The sequence below is a fragment of the Pleurodeles waltl genome, chromosome 4_2, assembly GCF_031143425.1.
Source record: "Pleurodeles waltl isolate 20211129_DDA chromosome 4_2, aPleWal1.hap1.20221129, whole genome shotgun sequence".
Classification (NCBI taxonomy): domain Eukaryota; kingdom Metazoa; phylum Chordata; class Amphibia; order Caudata; family Salamandridae; genus Pleurodeles; species Pleurodeles waltl.
Genome location: NC_090443.1, coordinates 511,678,600 through 511,701,918, shown reverse-complemented (window position 1 = coordinate 511,701,918; position 23,319 = coordinate 511,678,600). Strand labels below are relative to the sequence as shown.

The 23,319-nt window shown below is 46.6% G+C and overlaps 1 protein-coding gene across 2 annotated transcripts in view; it reads right to left on the bottom strand.

The window, feature by feature from the left end:
• TPR (translocated promoter region, nuclear basket protein) overlaps window positions 1–23,319 on the bottom strand; it is a 920,136-nt gene that overhangs the window by 17,268 nt on the left and 879,549 nt on the right. For both annotated transcript variants that reach the window (XM_069232002.1, XM_069232003.1), the window contains exons 47-50: window positions 18,179–18,274; window positions 17,860–18,019; window positions 8,599–8,717; window positions 1,127–1,225 (exon numbers count right to left, since the gene is read on the bottom strand). In XM_069232002.1, the coding sequence (XP_069088103.1) occupies window positions 1,127–1,225; window positions 8,599–8,717; window positions 17,860–18,019; window positions 18,179–18,274 (474 nt within the window). The remainder of the gene's footprint in view (window positions 1–1,126; window positions 1,226–8,598; window positions 8,718–17,859; window positions 18,020–18,178; window positions 18,275–23,319) is intronic.

The window sequence follows — 23,319 nt, the reverse complement described above, 5'->3', positions numbered from 1 at the left end:
TAATTGACCCAAGGACTTGGGAGTGGGACGATGACTAATTCAGACTCCACGACCAACTACTGCTTCCCACCTACATCCAAGCCCCTTATATAGATATGTAGAAAGCTGGAATAATCTGGGCCCTGAAATATGACCTCTGGCATTATCAACGAAGCTATTATGAGAGCTCTGGCACAATAAGTGTGCTGCAACCTCACTGCATAGCATCAGGAAGAGACAAGGATTTGTTTTACAGGACAAATAGAATTCTGAAGCATCCTGTCTCTTGGACAAGTAGATATTTTATAAAATTCTGCACTACTGATGGGTGTCAAAGGAAGCAAGTCATTATCATTTTTCATTACCATGTGTTTGATCTGCAATTGGTGAACCAAAGAGAAAATGTGTTCTACTTTTTTCTTAGAATTAAGTGCATAGTGGTGCATGAAGCACAGACAATAGTACTGTTTTCAGTATTTTTTTTATGTTAGTGGGACATGCTAGATTTGATGCAGTCAGTGCACAGAGGTCATCTGTGACTGTCAAATCACAACAGCATAAGTATTTGCTCTGAACGCATTACACCTAGCATAATTTCATATTTACTAAAAGAGGACCAATTCAAGCACCATAACACTACACTTAAAGGGACAACTATTCTTGTCCAAAATACCATCTACACCTGAGGTAAAATTTATTATACAGAAGAGTTAAGGTGTGGGTTTGGGTAAACATTATGGTGAGGCTTAGGTTTTCGGTTATGGTTTTAGTCTGAGTTTACTGTGAGTGTTAGGGTTGAGGAAAGGTTTAGGTAAAGTAATAGTGGTTTGCATTGCTATGGCCTAGGGATAGTGACAAGGTTAAAAACATATTAAGGTAAGGACTATCTAAAACAATAGAGGGTTGCAAAATACCATCCTTATTGTAATGGTCACTGGAAATGGCCTTTTCCAAGAACCAGACATACTTTAAATTAAAACCTTGCTGTGAAGATTTGAGGTTCTGGGAACACTGTCAAGGAAATATGTTGCTATGGCATTATTTGCCAAGACACAGCTCCTCTATCCCCCTCCGCCCAATAAAGCCTGTAGTCACCATTGCAATATATGAAGAATACATGCTACTTTGATCAATGACATAAGCTCACCTCTTTGTCGGTTGAATTGCCGTCCACGAATTCCAGTCCTCAATGTCTGAGGCTGAAGTCTTACTCGTCTGAAAGGTTTCGGGTGATTACTGCTGGCATCTGGTAAAAAGTAAATAAGAACTAAATTCACATGGAATAAGTCCTCTCTTGGGTGAAAACACTTTCAAACACATTTTAGTTTGTAACTCTTAACCTTCAGGAACAAAGAAAATTATGTTATTCCTACTATGGCAGGAGCTGGTTATTCTGTGTTTGAACCCGAAATAGTCAATGAAACAATTTCTGCAGACTATATCTGTACATAAACAAATATATGGCCACAGAAATGGGTAAATGGCTTTTATGAATGCTACCAGATGTCAAAAGGTGTTAAAATATAGTGACTTGGTAGAGCTGTAATCACCACCGTGTAACAAACTTTGGTGCAGCATTGACAGTTTGTTGGTCTTTAATGCCCTGTTTTAAAAACGTTCACACTAATAATTAAGATAAGGCTGTCCCTTAGTGTTAAGAACGCTCTACAGTGGGATCAAGGTTCCGGGCTTGTAACCTATATTGGGTGCACTGTCCATGTCTGGGCTGCACCTTCAATTGTGTGGTGGGTGCACTGTCCCACCCGGTAAAGCAGTGCACCTTCTATTGTAATCCGCCAAGAGCAGACAGTGTGCCAGATTACTGAAAAAAGGCACTCCCCTCAGCCAACAACTGAGTTTGCACCAGCGCTGGTGACAGGACATCAATAAAATACGGAGCTAAAAGCTCAGTCTTTCACTGGAAATGGATCAGACTAAGTTTTAAAGCTAGGGTAGTGATCCCCCAGCAGCAAGCAAGCAGGGTACGTGACTGCATCGGTCTGTGGGGGGGGACAGTGAGCATCCCTAGTGTATTCTGTTCTCCTTTCCCAAAAGAAAACCATAGGGCTGCGTTTACCATGTACATGTCATGTGGGGGCACAACTGGTAAACGTCCTGACGGCTTGTTTGCCCATGTCCCTACCCTTAATATATTCAGCGCAGGGACAAAAGCATACTTTGTGTGGGCCATGGCACCTTGCAAAAGAACAAACGCTCCTTTGGGATCACCCATACTACAGAAGGAGCTGTGCAAGAATCTGCAACCCCCTTCTCTAATACCAACGTTTCTTAGGGGTGCCAAAATCAGGTACAAACTTGCTGTTTTGCCTCTGCAGTACTCTGTAATACAGCTTAGGGTATCTCAAACACAGGCTCAAATTCCGACTGCACTGTGGCGAGTGCATCAGTGAAAGATTGAGCTTCAGTGTGAAACTGCTGCTCCATCCGCATTTGAAAAGAGTTCTGAGATCAGCCCAGGGGTTGCCAGGTATGACTATACCTACTTGTGAGGCAAGAGGGGGGCTCCCTGGGAAGTTGTGCTTCCTTCCAATAGAAGGGCTTAAAGGAGGGGTGTGTCTATGAAGGGATCTAGAGGGGAAGCAAAGTGATACACTGACACTATTCCACCTCATTTGAAGTGCAAAACCAATGTGCTGTCTGACAGACTAACATTGTGCAAAGCTGTTTTTGTTAATCTGCAAGGAGCCACACACCCATTTCCAATGGGTAACACTTGTGGGCCTGTGCAGGTGCACTGGCAAAAATTCATATTTCACAATGGTCTTCTCAGGCACCTGTGGCCTCTTCTGTATTACAAAAGTGCTCCAGGGGTGCATCACGTGGGCATAACTGCACAGATAACACCTTGTACCACCACACACCCACAACCCATACGTTTGAGGCATATTATGTATAGTAACCGAGGCACAAATAAGATGACCAGCTTACTCGCTATCATTCCAGTCATGGACTCTTGTGTGACAAAGCATTTGGACACTGTAGTTCTGGTCTGCGTGTCCTATAAGACATGGAGTGAGAATGATGACACTAGTTGTGTCTGTGGAAAACTAAGTGTATTATGGACCCAGGAGTCCAATATCAATGATGCTGCAACGGCATTCTGTGTTTTTATAAAAGTGGGCATGTGGTGACATGGCACCTCCATGTAGATCATGTATATTAGGGAAACTCACTGAATAGTGATCGTATGAGTGAGTGAAATATGGCAGCAAGATCAGAATCAAGTGAGATTGAGGCCCAACACTTCACATATGAAGATTCATAATATGAAGGGTTAACGTCTTATGAGGTATTTTAGAGTTTGGCAGAATGGGATGAAAGCATTTGACTTATATGGATGCCCCACCCACCAAACCTACTGCAGGATTTATCTTGGTGCAGCCTCAGCTAGCCACAAACCCTTCACCTGATGGGCAGTCTGCCACAGAGTTGTCAGGTCAGTGTCAGTCCCCTCGCCCTACTATGGGTAGAGGAACTGTCACTCGTTTTCCCTACACAACCCTGACATTTGTTCTGTAGTAAGCTGGGTTCTGGTTGTAGTACTCCCTACTTTTTGCATGGTATCAATATGTTTTAAACTGTAGTGCACTGGGATCCTGCTAACCAGGTCCCCAGTGCCAGTGCTCTCCCCCTTAAATTTGGTTGCTTGGCAACTTCTTATACCCACAATTGGCATACTGGTGTCCCCATATAAGTTCCTTGTATAAGGGACTTAGGTACCTAGGGCACTGGTACACCAGGGGTCTCCCATGGGCCGTGGCATATATTGTGCCACCCAGGCAAACTGTCTGCAGGCCTGCCACTGCATGAAATGGTGCATGCACCCTTTTACTGCCAAACCTTACCACTGCACTAAGACATAAGTCACCCCTCTGGAAGGCCCTTCAGCCCAAGGGCAGGGTGCCTGTCTCCAAGTGTGAGGGTACCCCTGCATGAGCAGTGCACCCCTACAGAGCCCAAGCCAATTCCTAGACTCTAAGTGGGGGAAAAACTATCTTAAGGTACGCAGTGGACACTGGTCAATGAGAGTGGTCCACCTACATAATGGCTTCTCCGAACCTTGGCATGTTTGGTATTAAATATGTTGGAATCATGCAATTACATTGATTCCAGTGCTAGTTGCATGATGCCATGTACTCTGGGTGTTCCCTAAGGGATTCCCCAGTTCTGCCTATGCAGCCTTACCGGGTCCAGCTGCCAGCCCACACTCCTGCTGACCCCAGACACGGTTTTGCCCTCCGGCTGGTAATCCAGGCTCAGGCCGGAGGAGTAGAACAAAGGATTTCCTCCAAGGGAGAGTTGTGACCACCTCTCTCTGTGTATTAGGTGTCTAAGGGTTGGGGTGACCTCAGAGGGCCACCAGACTGCTTTGACAGGCACATTTGGTGCCCTCCTTGCCTAATGTGGTTTGCACAAGTTCAGGAACCCCCGGTTCCCGCTCTGGCAAGAAATTGCACAAAGGACAGGGGCGTGACAAACCCCTTTGTACACCTCCTTCCGTAGCTAGGTGCCCGAGCTCTGCCAGGTGGCCACTTGATTCTGCCATTTTGGAAATAAGATGTGCAGAGGCTCCTGGGAGCATCTGACTGGTTAGGCCATTTAGATGACGTCCCTGACCCCTCTGACAGGTGGGTCACTGCAGAGTGACCAACCCCCTTTTAGGGTTACTTAAGGGCTTCTTGCAGGTAGGTCCTCAGATTTGTCAAACAAAACTCTACAAAGAACTCTGCAAGACATCATCTGCTCCTGGCCTCTGGAACCGCTGCTGGTCTGCTCTTGGAGAATAAAACTGTATCCAGTTGGGAGGTGTAGGAAAGTGCCCTCTTTCTTGGCATGGTTACCACCCATTTTCTGCCTTTTGTCAGTGTGGTTGACTGTGTTCACTTGGATCCTGCTAACCAGGACCCGAATGATTACGCTCTCTCCTCCAAATGTGGTTGCTACTAAACTTTTCTTCCCAAAATTGGCATACTGGTGTCCCCATGTAAGTCCCCAGTATATGGTATCTAGGTACCCAGGGCATTGGGGTTCCAGGGTATCCATATGGGCTGCAGCAGATATTCCGCAACCCATAGGGAGCCTATGCAAAGGGTTCTGCAGGTTTGCCATTGCAGCCTGCGTGAACCGGGTGCACACACCCGGTTTCACTACAGGTCACTGCACCAGGTCACTGTAAGTCACCCCTATGGTAGGCCCTCTCAGCCCAGAGGGCAGGGTGCAGGTACCTGTGTGTGCGGGCACCCCTGCACTAGCAGAGGTGCCCCCACGAACTCCAGCTCCATTTTACTGGACTTTGAGTGCGGGAACGCCATTTTACGCATGTACTTGACATAGGTTACTATCTATATCCAGCTACATAATGGTAACTACGAACCTTAGCCTGTGTGGTATCAAACATGACAGAATCATACCCAATACTGTTGAAAGTACTGGAAGTATGATTCCATGCACTCTGGGGGCTCCTTAGAGGACAGCCAGCATTGCTACCACCAGTCTTACGGGGTTTTCCCGTAGCAGCCCAGCTGCTCCCACCCCTCAGACGGGTTTCTGTCCTCCTGCTGCTTGATCTGATCAAGCCCAGGAAAGCAAAGGATTTCCTTTGGGAGAGGGGGCAACACCCTCTCCCTTTGGAAATAGGTGTGACTGGTTTGGGAGGGGTAGCCTCCCCAAAGCCACTGGTCTTGCTTTGAAGGACACATTTGGTGCCCTTCATGCATAAACCAGTCGACCCCCCACCCCGGTCCCTGCTCTGGTGACAAACTGGACAATGGAAAGGGGAGTCCATCACTCCCCTGGCCATCACCACCCCAGGGGTGGTGCCCGGAGCTCCTCCAGAGGGTCCCTTGGCTCTGCCATCTTGATTCCAAGGTGGCAGGGAACTCTGGGAGCGTCTGAATGGCAAGGCCAGGCTAGGCAGGTGACATAGTGGTATTGCATGAGCTTTGCATGTCTCCAAGATAAGCCTTGGCTGCTTATCCATAGCTACCTCTAGAGAGCCTGGCTTCTAGACACTGCCTGCACCTTACTGAGAGGGGATTCCTGGTATAAGGTGTAAGTACCATAGGTACCCACCACACACCAGGCCAGCTTCCTACAGGAGGGCTCCCACTGCAACATTGTTTCACCAGCTCCTGCAAGATTTATGCATTATCCATGGCTGTGCATCTTGCAGGGTCACAAGAACTCTGTGACATCCAAGAAGAAAAAAGGTATCTCCATGGAGTGAAGTCGTCACTACTCTGCATCCGCAGGTACCCTAAGAAGACAAGGACTGGCCTGGTGGATCCTGCTGTCCCATGGACATCGAAAGGCTCTGCTACACAGGTGGTGGTTCTGTGGTCCTCTCAGAGTCCAACCTGTCTTCTGACCAACTTTGGAGATGGTGAGCCCTTGCTGCAGCCACTGGAACGGAACCCCTGTGCACGACAACTATGCTCTTACCAAGGCTTGTTGACTCTTCCTCGAGGAGATCTTTAAGCTCCAAGAAGCCCCAGCACTCTGCAACTCCAAGTTCAACTTCCACGCTGGAACTCCAGCAGCGTGGGACTTCTGTTTTGTTGTGCTGCTGAAGCCTCACTGTGACTCCTTGTGCTTGCTGCCAGTGGGTCACTTATGGGGGCTCCAACAATTCCTGACTGCTCTCCAGCATACTGAGAGCCAGCCCTGACGCTTCTCCAACAGTCGAGTCTCCTAGCCCTTGCTGGTCTTCAAAAGCCTGCAAACATCCTGCAACTTCTTGCTTTTGCCAATGTTTGTTGGTGGTCTTGCTGACCACTGACCCTCCTGCAATCCGGCGACCTAAGTGGGACAGCTTGTGGGCAACTCCAAGGATCTTCCTGCATCCCCTGGACTTCGCAGCTGGATTTTATCCTTCACCGACCTGAGGGACTTCCCCCTCTAGGAGGGTGGGCATTGCTTAGCTGCACCTCCTGGACAGCCCAGAGAGGTCTGGACACTACCCCCTTCTTTTAAAGGTTCTTCACATCCGGAATCCACCTTTGGGTTCCACCAATGTGGCCCACGGGTCGCAACAACATCTGGACAACCGAGGCTCCCACGGACTCCAATGAGGGTTTCCGACGTCACTTCACTCCTATGCACCTGGGCTCCCTGATGTAGGTACTCCAATCCTCTGGGTATCCAGAGTGGGGTCACTTACTAACTTTCCTTGTGCCAACTGGTTTCCTCAGGGTCCTCTGGGAAGGGTGCTAAATTCAGAAAATTCCAACCGTGACGGTCCTGTGTTAGCCTATGGGACAACCGGCTCGGTAACTACTCTGCACCTGGGCGCCTGTGGGATATCTGATATTTACCTCTGGTAATTCCTTACTTCCCCAGCCCTTGGGATTCTAACACACTTAGCTGGTTGGGCACATCCATTCTTATACCACCTTCTTAGTATATGGTTTGCCCCCCTCCCACCTCATAGGGTCCTATGTACTTCTCTGCTTTTAATGCTTGTTGCTAAGTGTATATTTTGTGTGTAGATAGCTCCAAGTGGAGATATACCAACGTTACTTAGTTTTGAAATAAAGAATACTTTATTTTTGCAACACCTGGTGTGATTTTCTTGTGTGACAATCACTGACTGACTACTCTGGTATTGTAAGTGCTTTACACTCTTCCAAGATAAGCTTGAGCTGCACTCCACAGCCATCACTAGAGAGCTTTGGTTAACTAGGTACCAAAACACTATCACTTAGGGTTGCCTGGATTCAGTATAGGGTGCCACATCCTAGGTGTACACCATAAACTGAGGCAGCCTCCTACGGCTACCATTTCCCTATCTGCCATGCCTAAACATTCCCAATACAGAGATATTAAACTCCCTGCGTGTCAGAGCCATTGTATTTTGTTTTCTGAAAATCAAAACAAAAACAAACAAAAAAGTGCTGAGTGAATGTGTCAAACAAGATTCTCCTTCAGTAAAACATCAGTACCTTCAAGGGCGCCGCTGTAGGCATAGAGATCCCCGCCTTCCTGGTGGGGATGTCTATGCACAGCACTGCCTCCACTATATTGTCATGGTACTAAAGTACATATTTTAATTTTTCAACTCCAGAAGTCTCATTTCTTGTGCTACATACACAGGAGTTCGTACATGAGAAATATTTAATTTCAAAATAAAAACAAAGCTAAGCAAGGTCATGCAAGTCCTTTTTCAAACGGTGGCTCAATCATTACACAAAGACCCCAGAAAGTATTCTGAACAATTTTTTTTTTAAATTAAAAACGTCCTGACAGTCGTGCCAGCTGTTCAACTAACATTCCAATTACATAATGCGATACTGTAAAGGAATGGTATCAAGCAGCGTGAGACTCAACAAGCACATTCACTGAACCTCTACAAACTGTTTCCAAACGTTAATTAGCAATGTCAACAGCAAAGTCCACAAGGTCTAACAAAATGGAAGGTGTTTTCTACTTTGGTTTGCTAGGGTGGTGAGGTTATGACCTTTAGAGGTGTTAGGGGCATGATGCTATGTATTCACAACACCTCATGAATTTGAAATCAGACGGCACTCCAACCTGACCTGCAAGGAGCAAACACTAAGCCCTTATTAAATATTATACAAGGTAAACAATGACAGGTCTCACCTCCCGAGGAGCTGGTAGGTGGGTCTTGGGTGGTTGATGGAAGATCTGCATCCTCTGGGGCCTGGACAGGTTCTTCCTCTTGCTGGCTTTCCATCTCAATAGCAGCCTCTGAACTAGCTCTGCAAAACAAAGTAAGACAATGTGTTCACACAAGGGTGGCAGCACGTCATAGCAGCTGACAGCAGCCTGCTTGCAGACTCAGATTGTGAAAAGTTACTTGGTATTTGTACACTACTTATAAGCCACTTGCACAACCCTCAAGAGTTTTGGGTCAAAAAGTAGGATTGCACTCAAGCGACACTATAGAACTAACTTGATGTTACCAAACATGCATGATATCAAGGTGCCCCTGCATGTATCATACTGTCCTACGTGTTGTTACAGGGCCACTGGGGCTACAGACATGACTACATTATTGGCCTTTTTTGTTTAAGTGCATAACAAACAAAAAAAATCAATAAAATGTGATATTAAAAAAATACGATTGCACAGCATTGGCCTTTTTACAGGGTTCAACCTTCTTAGGAGTTAAAACAATTCATCTTGGGAGGATGTTGTTGTGAGTAATGGGTGATGTTGGGAAGGAAAAGGAATAATTTGCATATTAGGTGCAGAGTTGATCACCAAGTGTGGATGGATTAAGAAAGACCTAATCTCACAAAGGATGTTGGCAGGAACATGTGGACCAGTCCCTTATAAAAACGCATCATAAAAAATGACTTGAAGAAGGGTGACTGATCAGGTAAACAAATAGGCCGAAAGGGCCAAGAGGTAAGGTTTAACTGTTCCCAAAGCAAGGACATATATTTAAAAACAAAAAAAAAACAGAAGCACACTTGATGCTTGGGGGTACACATGTTGGATGCTTAGGGAGAAAAACCAGGCAACAATTATTTTCTCCTAGTAACCTGCATAAACTGATTTGGTTGAGTAATGACTGGTTGCCAAGATGATACTAACCACTTCGAGAGGAGACGAAAAGCTACGAGTGGCTTCCGCTCACTTTCCACAAATGAATGGGGAAGATTGAGCAGGATTGAATGAAAGACTTGACCCTACTATTGCTACAGGAAGCACTTATGTCCAAAAGTTCAGGGTACTATTAGGATGACTTGAGCTCAGTCCTTCTTGATCTTGTTCAGTACTCTGAGCAGGAGAGGTAGGGGCGGAAAGACACACAGGAGTCCGAACCCTCAATTCAGGTAGTAGGCATATCAGAAGGAGAGTTGGCTTGGGAACGCCAGTGAGAAAAAGTTATAATACTGAGCAGTTTCAGTGGTGGCAAACAGACTGAGTCAGTGTTCTCACCGTTGTTGATAGATGCCCTATGCCACTTAAGCGTTTAACTGCCATTTATGAGCTGCTAGGCAATGGTGGCTGAGGTGGTCTACCCTGCCGTTCAAAGATCCTGATAGGTGTTGTGCGATCATGGATATGCCCTGAGTGTTCAGCCTCTTCCAGAGATGTGGAGCCTCCTAGAACAGGACACACAACCCTACACCGCCCTGATTGCTGCAGTACCACATGATGGTTGTGTTGTCTGTGAGCACCTCCCCCTTGACGGACAGGAGAAACTCCTTCAGTGGCAAGCAAATTGCTCACAACTCCAACAAGTTGATGTGGAGGTGAGCTTCTGCTGGAGAAGCAAGTCCTCTGAACACCACCTTCCCCAGCTGATCTCCCCAACACAGCAACAATGGATCAGTCATGACCACTAGTTCTGGGTGGGGTACGGAGTGAAGTCTCCTGCTGGTCCAGCTGCAGTTCAGTAGCCACACTGCAGGTTTTACGGAGTCTTCTTTGACATCTGTATGGAATCTGACAATGCTTTGATGCTGAGCACTCTGAGTCTTCAGATCCCACTGCAGAGCCCGCATATGCCATTTGGTGTGGCTCACAAGCAGGATGCTGGAGGCCAGGAGGGCTCAGGGCCAATCTCACTGAGACCCAGGCTGCAGACCGAAACATCAGAATCCTAGCCCTAATGTCCTAGATTGGTTCAGGTGGAGGGATGGCTCGGAACAACAAGTAGCTTACCATTGGTAACACTGTTTCTGGTAGACTCAACTAGCCTCAGATTACTCACCTTCTGGTTATTCCCCAGGTGTCAGACTGCAAGTGGAAGCTATTGAGCAGTGACTCTGCATGCCAGTAGGCCATACAGTGCGGCTCCACAAAGACACCGTTCTGCTCTGGAAATCTAATGCTGGGCCCATACAGGCACCACTCCTGGGTGCTGTTAGTTGATTTTGAGGTTGGATGTGCCTCTAGATAAAGAACCCACTCATATTATTGGATTTCGGTGAGGAATCTGCAGTTACTCTTTACCATAAACATTGTAACTGAAGGTAAATAACCTGTTCTTGCAGAGACTTACCTGCAGATTCCTCACCTTTCCAATAGATACCAGAGCAGTAGCTTTTAGGAGGTGGGTGTAAGGAAATGTCTTTTTGGTATGATTACCCTCAAAGTTTTGTACAGATGCTGATGGTTTTTCGACTCACAGGGTGCACTTAGGCTTGCTAACCAGACCTCAGTGTCCTGATCTTAAACGGTATAGGCTGGATTGGCTGATTTTCAATTGGCAAAAGCTAGCTTACTAGTAAGTCCCGAATATATGGCACCCAGGGCCCGTCAGTCAAAGGGTCATCCCTGCCCTGTGGTTGACAAAGGTAAAACATGGCTCAGACTGCCATTCAGACTGGAAGGTCAGTTTTACACTGCAAACAACTTTGCCATTTAAAGTAATTGCAAAGCTAAGTCTTGCCGTCTTAATATGTGTAAGACACCCTTAAGGTAGGCCCAGCGGGCCCTATGGTAGGGTGCAGTGTATTAAGTGGAACATGTATTTTCACATGTCCCAACAGTCAAAATCCACAACTATGATTTTTACTGTGGAAAGTACTTGTAGCCCTATTGGCAAGTGTAGTTACCAGCTGACACCTCAGCTTTGCTAACTTCGGACTGGGACTCCTAAAGCGGATACCATAAGGTATCAAACAACTTGCTGCATTAAGCCAACCTGATGCCTAAATTAAAATTAATGCAACTTTTACAAAGTTGTCACTTTGTTGCCCGAAATCCCCTGTGCCCGTATACCACTGAACACAGGGTTTGTCCTTGAGACCGATTTCTGCCCCCCTGAGGAGAAGTGTAAACAGCTCCTAGGAATGACAGATTTTTGCATGGGGCAGAGTGGTTACTTCTCCCTAGCAGTAAGCCACACGGGTTTTACCCCAAAAGGTGAGCTTCAAAGGAGAAGGCACATTTGAAGGGTAAATGGTGAACACTTTGGAGAGGGGCTGCTCTATGCTGGCACTCAGGAAGGAGAAGGGAAACCAGTTGCCAAACTTTTTTCAGGGGCATGTAGCCCCCTTGGTAGCCACATTTGTGGGTTGGGCTAGTGAGCTCTACAGTCAGAGAGAGTTGTTGTGCCATTCACAGAGTGGGCAGAATGGTGATCTCAGAGATCACCAGATGCCACACTTCACAAAAAGGGGTTATCAGGAGGGAGGGGAACCTAGCAGACCACTGGCTACTTACCATGCTCACCATGAGGACATCCGCTATGCATAAAAAGGGCCCCCCCTAGCACCCAGAACCTAGATCTAAACAGACTGGAAAAGAGGACCCAAGAAATACTGCCCAACTGCAATAAACTTGGCGAAGAGAGACTGCATTAACAGACTGCATCTGCTGAAACAGGTGCATAGCAAAGGAGAAAAGACTGTGGCTGCTGTGTCCTGCTTGTGTAGAAGTCAACTCCTGAGCCAAGCCGAGGCAAGACACTCCAAGGGTCAGTTGGCTGGACTCAAATCTTCTAACTACTGCTCCACGCCACTGTACAGAACCAGGGACTAGGACTCAACGCTTAAAGTTGTCCCAGAGTTTGCTGAACTCGGGATAGGCATTGGAGTGCAGTTTCGTCGCCTAGAAGGCAAGTTATCTACCAAGGAAGAATTCCATTGTGACCACAATATTGGCTTACTGGCGACTGGACTTCTGCCAACCCCGAGAGGGACGTCGACCCCTGTGTCCATGAACACCTCAAAATGACCATGGAACAAAGAGTAGCCGCAAGTAGACTCCTAGCAACCAAACCACACTCATAGCATCCTTGAGTATCTTCAGCATCCTGTATCCCTTGCATAAGGACAACGTCCACAGAACTCAATTGCAAGGGACCGCTGATAATGGAACTGGACTGCAGACTGCTTTTAATGAGGAGATTAACTTTCTGTGGACCCTGCTGGTCTCCCCCAACTGACTCCCTGCCAGAGTTGCTCATCTAAATTAACTCTGAGTAACCACATTGACACTTAAGGTTGTTCTTGTAAATGTCAAATTTGTGGAATTTGCCAATACTTGTTCTCAATTAAGCTCAAGAAAGTGGATATTTACTAAATCTTGTAAATACCATTTCCTAGACACCCTCTGATGGATCTTTCTTGTTATGGTGTCGAAACATATATACAGATTATTCTTATAAACTGGTGTCAGATGTCTTGAGTGTTTAGTGTAGTTCAATTGTTTTGGTGCCATTTAAATATTTTACACTTATTCATTTGTGTAAGTCTAACTACTTACAGTCACAGTTACCCAGGGTTGAAGTAAGGGTTTAGCAAACGGGTTAGGTGTTACACAGTGAGGTAGCACAAGCACACCATATAATACATCCCATTTCCTCAGTGTGAATTGGTTTAAGCCAAAACGTTCTGTAAGGCTGAGTGAACTAAATGCCCCTCTCGCTAAATCTGGCGGTCCAGACAGTAGTGCTTTGTGAATGTATGGAGTAATGGACACGTAGCCACCAGATTCCGGTGTGGCAGAACAGGAATCCTGCAGTGGCAGAACAGGAACCCTGTAGTGGTGAAAGCTTTGGCCCTGGTGAAACGAGCTTGCAGTCCTACCAGAGAGCTTTGTGGCCAATGCGTAGTAGATTGTTATGCAGAGACTGATCGAGCAGTAGATGGTCCTCTTCTGTACGGCCCTGCCTTTTTTCATTCCAGCGAACCCCCCGAAGAGCCGACCGTTCTCCCACGAGCTTTTTTGTATGATCAATGCAATGGGGTCTAAGCAATGGAGTCTCTCCTCCTCCTTATAGGGTTGAGGCAGAGCACAGAACATTGGTAGGGTGATGGTTTGACAGATGAGGAACTGCATCACAACTTTTGTTAAGAATGCTCGTATTCGTAGAACCAGTGTGGCAGGTGGAGTATAGCGGACTGATGTAGAAAGCATGCAGCTCCTTCAGTCACAGTACTGATGTTACCATGAGGTACACTGTTTTGGGGGCAAGAAGCAGCAAAAGGAAGAACAAATCAAATATGCGAGGACCATGTTAAGGTCCTACTGTGGTACAACAAAAGGAGGAGGAGTAAATAAGTGTTAAAGGTCTTTCAATAAACGCACCAGAGCCAGTGTTTTAAATAATGAGGGGTGGCCCAGAAACCGTAAAAATGCGGAAGGAGTCTAAATGTACCCTTTAACTGTGCCCAAAGCAAAATCTGTTCGGGTGAGAAACCAAACAAAGACAGATAACATGGCCTAGAGAGAATCCATTCGTTGGGTGCCCCACCAAACCCCAAATTTGTCCCACTGACAGGTGTTGACACTTTTTGCTGAGGTTTGCCTGGCTGCCAAGAGGACATCCATCACCTCCAGAGGAAGGTCAAAGGCGTTCATCTGTTGCCGCTCGATCTCAATGCATGAAGGTGAACATTGCAAAGGCTTGTGTGTAAAGTCCTGAACTGTGGCTGCAACAGGAAGTCCTCCCAGAGGGGCAGCTGAGGACAAATGCTCAACTCCAGAAGCCCTGGATACCATGCTCTCTGTGCCCAATCAGGGGTCAAAAGGATAACTTGGACCCAGTCACTCTTCCTGCATCCCTGGACTCTGCAGCTCGACTTTATCCTTCACAGACCTTCAGGAACTTCACCACTAGGAGGATGAGCATTGCTTACCTGCACTGCCTGGACAACTCTGAATGGTCTGGACACTGTCCCCTTCTTTTAAAGGTTCTTCATGTTCAGAACCCACCTTTGGGTTCCACCAACCTGCTCCATGGGTTGCGACACCAGCTGAACAACCGAGGCTCACATCGACTCCAATAAGGGTTTCAGACATCACTTCACTCCTATGTACCTGGGCTCCCTGGTGTAGGTACTCCAATCGTCTGGGTATCCAGAGTGTGGGCACTATCTAAGTTTCCTTGTGCCAACTGGTTTCCTTGGGGTCCTCTGGGAAGGGTCCTGAACTCTGAAAATTCCAACTGTGACGGTCCTGTGTTAGCCTACAGGACAACCGGCTCGATAACTACTCTGCACCTGGGCGCCTGTGGGATTTCTGATATTCTTTACTCCCCCAGCCCTTGGGATTCTAACACACTTAACGAGGTTGGGCACCTCCATTCTTATAGCACTTTCTTAGTATATGGTTTGGGCGCCCTATCCCCCTCCCCCAATAGGGTCCTATGTATTTCTATGCTTTTCCTGCTTGTTGCTAATTGAATATTCTGTGTGTTGATATCTCCAAGCGGAGATATACCAACGTTACTATAGTAGTAGTGTTGTAATAAAGAATACTTTATTTTTGCAACAGCTGGTGTGATTCTTTCTTGTGTGACAATCCCTGGCTGACTACTATGGTTTTGTAAGTGCTTTACACTCTTCCAAGATAAGCCTGAGCTGCACTCCACAGCTACCCCTAGAGAGCTTTGGTTATCTAGCCACCAAAACACTATCACTAAGGGTCGCCTGGACTCCGTATAGGGTGCCACACCAAAGGTGTAACCCATAAATTGAGCTAGCTTTCTACAAGTGACTCGCTGACCTTGACCGTGGGTGCCACAGCCTCATCCATGAAAACTGCTGGACACCTTTCTGGTGCTGAATTGGCTGCCGGTATGAGGTACCTCTGCCGAAGCTGCGAAGGAACAGTAGGGCTGATGCGGCTGGTGACGCAAAAAGGCCCAAGGTCCTGCTAACTTTGTACCGCCCCAGAGCAGAATCATACTTGGCCCCAAAGAGGACACTCGTGTCAAAAGGCATTTCAAGGGAAGACAAGACATCGAATGAAAAAGCTGTTGACTGCAGCCACACATGGCAGAGAACAGTGATGGTGGTGCCAATGGGTCGCAGGATGGTATAAGTGGTGTCCAAGCCACCAGGAATTGTGAACTTGGCCCTGTGTGGCTTGGGCTCCTGGACACTTGGGGGACTTGCGCCACTGAATCCACTGAATCCCAAAAAGCGTGGGAATAGCCAGCTAGCAGGCAACTGGCATTCTCGACCTGAAAGCCCAGCCAAAAAAGAAGGGTTGCCAGCGGCAGGATGATGGCGTCTTGCAGGTTGCGACTGACTAAGGGGAGAAGGGTAGGTGGCATGCCAATCTATGAAAGATACCAATACTTGAGAACTGAAGTTACAGGTAAGTAACTAATTTTCTTCTCCAGTATTGGATCTTTCATAGAGTCACATGATTGAATCAGAGGAGCACGCAGTTTTTATAAGTATGCTTTGAAGGCATATAAATATCCTTTGAGGATGGTGGGTATGAAATCAATACAATGTAGTCACATCGTCTAAGCTTAACATTCAAAAGATGGAATAAGGAACACTGATAAGAGTATGACATAGAAATACACTTAAATAGTAATGTACAAAACCCTCATAAACAGAGGCTCTCCGTATTGGAACAAATGCAGTAACACCACCTGTCCTACAGCTGCATTCCCACGGTGCGCCTATTCTAGGCAGTAGTGCTGCATGAATGTGTGGGTGCTCTTCCACATTGCAGCACGGCAATCTTTTACAATGGCACACATGCAAACAGAACAGTCCAGATGGAGATTGCCCTTGTTGAGTATGCCCTGGCATTAGCTGAAAGTGGTTTACCCACCTTTGAATGGCAGAACTGAATGACAGCCGAAATCCATCTTGCAATTGTAGCCTTAATGACTGCAGACCCTTGATGCGTTTGACAATATGATACGAACAGTTGATCAGGTTTTGCATATCTGCTGAGTGCGATGCAAATAGAAATTAATGCACTTTTTTACATCCAGAGTACGAGACGATTGCTCAGCTGGAGTAGATGGATTCTGGAAAAAGGTGCGTAAATATGATAGGTTCATTAAGATAAAATTGAGTTGGCACCTTGGGAATTAATCTAGGATACGTCACTAGGAGTACACAGTCAGACAGAACAGAATGGCATCAGAGTGGAGAAACAGGGTGCACGCATTAAGTACTTGCTGAAAGAAGTTTCTGGAACCAGTCTGAAGCCTGGGAAGTATTCAACAGGTGAGGAATCTGTGGTTAGGAGTCTATCAAAAAACACTGTATCCAGGTTATCTCTAATAAAGGGGAGCTGTGAAGGAATAAGGAGTGATGGAAAAACACAACGATGCAAACAGGTAGGTCATGATCTGGAGGTGGCTTAAGACCATTTCGGGCAAGTTCATCTTCAGCAATCAGTCATCAAGCTATAGGAGGACTGGTACCCTCAACCTCTGAAAGTAAGCTGCAACCACTATCATCACTCTTGTGAATACCTGTGGTGCACTGGCAAAGCCAAAAGGGAGCATGGAGAACCGTGGCCTACCTGAAACAATAGACAGCTTCTTTGGGACTACTGGACAGAGATGTGAAAATAAGCATCATGCAAGTTGTGCACCACCATCTAATCTCCTGGGTCCAGAGCCGATATGGAAGTGTCTCCATATTTTGAAAAGATCTTTTTGTTCATCCTGCAATAAGGTTGCTAACCTTTGCCTTACCAAACTTTTCTGCACTGGGCCTCTGGTCTGCAGTCGGCTTGTTTAATTTTCTTACCTATTATCAATTACACAGTGAGACTATATGAATTACTTGCATGCAGAACAAGAAAGCACTACTTACGTGAATAAATGATTATAAAAGATCCAAACTAGTTAAATTGTGAATCAGGAGTTAAAGGGTGCAACTCCAAGGAGAGGAGGTTTCTAACATTATCAAGATCTAAAGAAGCAGCACAAGGTTTAGAGCCTTTAGCTACTAAATGAGTACTGTGGTGCTTGTGCGTAGATGTTAGTTTTTAAAAAGAACTAGCCCAAATAATGATGTGATTATATGGTGGTGTCCCAGATGGTATCATAACAGTGGCTCATAAAAGCAAGTGATAGAAACAGGAGTGCAAAAGTCATCGCAATATCTGGACATGTTTGTACAGCATCTTGGACCATATGTCAAAGGACACCTTTTATTCCAGCGCAACTCTTACCCTTCTGACTCTGCCTCTGCAAACACCTCATCGCCTTCATCACCACCGGCCCCAGCTTCAGTCACAGCCGATAAACCTCCACTAGAGGTTGTTACCATGGGAACAGACTGAGAAGCATGTTCAGATGCATCTGCTGGGGCGATATCGCCAAATACAGAGACTGCAAAAGAAAGGACTTGTCATAAATTCCAGCCACATCAATTGGGTTGTAGCAACTGTTTGATTATAAAATAATCTTGAAGAGCTAGTGGGTAGAATGAAACATCTAGTATAGAAGGTTTGTCACATCTGAACCAAAGTTTCACAACCCCACACCTACCAGGAGCAGCCACCTGCAGAGGCGTTGTAGGGACACTGCGACCACCTGATTCCTCTTCATGAGCAAGAAAAAGGGGTGTTTCGTACATTCCTAAACCTGAAACAAAATGCATTGTCAAGAAACAGAAAACTACTGTTGACCTAATCTACTTTGCCAGACTACTCCTGAAACACACACAGCAATGCTTTCACACTAGCATTCCCAGTGCAACTATTCTCATTTGTCTGTTCCAGGCCTTTTCAAATTAGTTAACTCTTCATATCTCTTACACTCCTGACAGGCCATTTTTTCAATGCATTCAAATCCATTCTGAGAAAGTAATGGTAAACCAAAGGATCTCGATTGTGCTCTTGTGACATCTAGTTCTAGGAATGTGCTTACTGCCACAAAAAGCCAGGCATTTAGAAAGTAGATATTTTTCTAATCATTCAAACCAACTTTGGAAGTATTTCACCTTTGTGCATAAAATAAAGAACTGTTATGTGATCCAACCTTTGCATGATTTTAGTAATACTCAAGCAGACAATGTACACATTACTATGGGAAATTCTACAACGACTTTTCAGATATTGCCAGCCTGGAGCTGATATATGATGAATCTTCATCTGGGTTACCCAGTTATCCTTGGACACTTTGCTTGAGGTCAGAGGATTAACAGCAAATACTAAGAGTTAACTTTTTTTGTTTGTTTTGTTTTAATGACGAGGCTAAAAGGTGTAGGGGCTGATTTGAATCCCTGTGGACAGCCTGCTTTTCCACCATGGCAACGGAGTAAATTACTCCACTGCCCTGGTGAAGGGACTGCCTGCTAGATTCACGAATGACCACGAAACTGGAGGTCATTTATAATGCATTGCCAATAACCGCTGTCACAGTGGTTCCCGCCAATGCATTTTGCTTCCGATTGTTGGTGGGGAGGGGGAAGGGAAATGAAGGGGGGGGGGGGTGTTAAAGGGAAGGATGTTATTGGCAGTGATGGACAGTGAAAACTGACCTGTAGTTCCACCCATCAAAATTACATAGGCAGAATTACAAGTCTACTTCCAACTGCGTTTACTGCGCAGGACCTACGAAGAGGTTGATTCATGGCGGAGACTGTGTACTGTCGTGATTAAATGGCTCATCCTTATCTAAACGGGGCAGGTCGACCATTATCTTGGCAGTATACATACTCTATTGCAGCACAGTATCCATAGGACAAAAAAGGCAAGAGGTAGGCAGTGAGTGACAAAAGATAAACAGCGAGATAAAATATATTTACTTATCTGTTACTGCAATTCTCAAACACTGCAATCTTTCAAAGATTCACATGCATCAATATTCCCGGTTGTCAGGTTGGGAATCCTTAGTTGTCAAAGTTAATATAGCAGTGTATATACACTCAAGTAACATTGAAAACAGCCATTAACTATACATAGCCCCTTCACTCAACTGTGTCACGCCTGAGGTGAAGGGACTCAGAGCACAAACTCCTCACAGTGGCTGAGCGGCTCAGATTTGTGCAGGTAGTCTATGAAAGATATAAATGTTGGAGAACTGTAGTGTAGGAAGCAGGCCTGGCGAGCCTACCAGGTCCAGTTATCCCCTATTAGTGAAGTGTAGGCAGTGTCTAGGAAGAGAGGCTCTCTAGAGGTAGATGTGGATGAGCAGCCAAGACTTATCTAGGAGACAAAGCCTATGAAATACCACTATAGTGTCACAGCACTTACTCACATGAAAGAACCACAGTGTTACAAAAATAAAGGTACTTTACTATGGTAAGAAACACTAAAATACTGTAAGACACAAACAAGACTGGAAGAAACCAAAGGTGGATCCTGACAGAAGAGGACCTGCAAAGGAAGAAGACGAAGTCCAGTTCGAGTTGGAGTGTCCGGTTGTAGCAGGAGCCATTACCCACTCTTCTGTGGATGCAGGACCAAGTCGACAGTGGACAAAGAAGGTCAGCCGGTCAGCACAGGAGCAGAAAAGGAGTTCCAGAAGTGATGCAAGTGGTGTCCCCTGTTGGCAGTCGTGATGCAAACAGTCAGTGGTGCTCAAAAACCACCAATACGCCTTGGTAAATGAAAGAATCAGGGAAGAAGGTTTTGCAAGCCTGAGGCGGACGAGCAAGGCCCAGGGGACTCGACCCAAGGAGGGGAGTCCGAGGTGACCATCAGCAGCTGGGACAGTCACAAGAAGAGGAGGCAGCCTCCACAGGTGACCCGCGGGCAGCAGGCACAGGAGTCGCAGTGAGGCCCCTTCAGCACACCTGAGGGTGTCCCATGTCGCTGGAGTAGCAGGGAGGAGAGACTGCTTTGCAGAAAGGAGTGCTGGGGACCAGGGCTACATGGAGCCTGAAGATCCTTTGGAGGAGGAGCAAACAAGCCTTGGTAGCTGCAAGAGTCGCAGTGCACAGGGGTACTGTCCTGCAATGAGAGGCAAGGACTTACCCACTCCCAAGAGGGACAGCTGGTAGAGAGGTCTAAGGGGACCACTACAGACCACCACCTGTGATGCAGGATCCACACAGTTCAGGGAGAGGGGATTCCAGCAGCCAGTCGTCGTTGCAGCTGGTGCCTGTCCATGCAAGGGAGTGACTCCTTCCCTCCTTCCTTCTTACTTCTTGTGCAGGCTGAAGACTTGTTGCCCTCAGAAGATGCAAAGCCAGGGAAATGTTGCAGTTGCTGGAAGGAGCCGGAGAAACAATGTTGCAAAGCAGAGTCATCGCTGGAGTTACAGATTGTCAGTTCCTGGAAGGTCCAGTTGCAGTCCCAGTGGCCAGAAGATGATGTAAACGATGCAGAGGAGTCCTGCTGGATCCTGCATGTTGAATCTGGGGACGCACCTGAAAGGGAGATACTAAATAGCCCAGGAAGGTGATTGGTCACCTAGCAGGGTGACCACCTATCATGACGGGCTGTGACCTGCCTGACCTGGCCACTCAGATGCTCCCAGGAGCCTCTGCCCACCTTGGATTCAAGGTGGCATAATCAGGGACAGGGGGGTAGTTACTTCCCTTTCCATTGTGTAATTTAGCGTCAGAGCAGGGTCCTGGGGTCTCTGGACTGGTGCAAACCCAAGGAGGGTACCAAATGTGCCCTTTAAAGCATACCGGTGTCTTGAGGAGGCTACTCCTCCCAAGCTATGTGACACCTTTTTCCAAGGGAGAGGGTGTTACCTCCCACAGGAAATCCTTTGTTCTGAACTTCCTCTGCCTGAGCTGACCAAGCAGCAGGAGGACAGAAACCTGTCTAAGGGGTGGCAGCAGCGCAGGCTGCCTGGAAAAACCCAGAAGCGTAGTAGGAGCAATGCTGGGGGTCCACTAAGGAGCCCCTGGAGTGCATGGAATCATACAACCAATACTGCCAACAGTATTGGGGTATGATTCCGAAATGTTTGATAGCAAGCATGCCCAGGTTTGTAGTATGATTGCCATAGCAGTAACTGTAAAATTCATGATAAAGAAGCATAATTGAGGTTTAGCTTTGTTAAATAGGCTGCACAATCTCTTGACCTACTACTGTCTTAAATGTTTTCTGTACTTCGAGGCAGTAATGCTTTATAAAGTTGTGCTACAAAGACCAAAGTGCTGTTTTTACAGACCTCTGTATTGCACAACCCAGCACAAAGTACAGCTGTGCCACCACGTGTCTTATAGAGGGTGCTTTCACATGTGTCCAAATGCTTTCCACTATTACTGTGAAAGAAACTATGCATGCTGAAATCAAACAGCTTATAACCAGCTTTGGGAAGGTGGAGCCTTTGTTAGCTTTCCATTACAATAAATAGTGATACTCGTAGTTCTGTAATTGTAGAATGTTAGGATGTTTAGCATTCAACGAATGCAGAGTACTCTCAGCCTGATTAGCTGCTGCGGGAAGAAAGTTGGAAGATTAATTCTTTGGTTCAAGTTGAAAGATGAAGTTACTTTGAGGGGGGGGGGGGGGGGGGAGGAATACTACCTTAGCGACAGAGGAGCAGCAACTCCAAGTATAGGTCCTGACCTATCAAGATGTTGGCTGGGTCATGGCCACCATATCTGCCTTTGGAGAGGGTGCTTTAAAAAGCGGGCACTGAGAGATATGAGGTATTCAAGATAATATCATTAACATTGAATTGTATCTGTGAACTAAATGCCACGAGTAATTGAGGCGATCTATTGTCATCACCACCAGCTTATTGCCTCTTTTCTGCAATGGATAAGCTTTGGGGTCAAGCATAAAGATGAGAAATCTGAGGCACATGATCTGTTGTTGTAATGTCCTTTTCCCCTTTAGTCAGACACTGCTCGTTTAGCAGGTGTATTGTAGAATTTAACACTAGGCTTGTGTCTGTGGGTGACTGGTTTTTGATAAGCCAGTCTAAGGAGGAAACAACACCTTTACTCCTGGCCACTTCAGGTGCACCTTCATAGGGCCAAGATACTTGAAAAAACTTTGGAGACTGAACAAATACCAAAATGGAGCACCCTAAACTGAAATTGTGGACCAATGGGCATGAACCACAGGAACGTCCTGTGCTTTGAAGGCCTCAGTCTTTAAGCACCAGGGAACAGCAGGAATAACAACCACTACCTACTTCTGGCATCGGGATCCTATCTATGGATACCTTGGCCAAGACAGCTGTCACTTCCTGCTGAAGTAAGGAGAGGTGGTCCTCCACCTGCCTGTAGCAAGTAGGTGGCATGGGTGAACAGGTAGTCACAAAGGGAAGGAAGTAGCCCTTTCAGACAATCCAGGGAACCTAGCTGTCTAATGTATTGAACTCCTGTGGTGCATTGGACGTATGATCCCATGCACTCAGGGGGCTCCTTAGAGGACTTCCGGAATTGCTACCACCAGTCCTACAGGTTTTTCCCAGGCAGCCCAGCTGCTGCCACCCCTCAGACAGGTTTCTGCCCTCCTGCTGCTTGAGAAGCTCAAGCCCAGGAAGGCAGAACAAAGGATTTCCTTTGGGAGAGGGGTGTTACAGGCTTGGGAGGAGTTGCCTCCCCAAGCCACTGGCAATGCTTTGAAGGGCACATTTGGTGACCTCCTTGCATAAGCCAGTCTACACCGGTTCAGGGACCCCCCCCCAGTCCCTGCTCTGGTGCGAAACTGGACAATGGAAAGGCGAGTGACCACTCCCCTGTCCATCACCACCCCAGGGGTGGTGCTCAG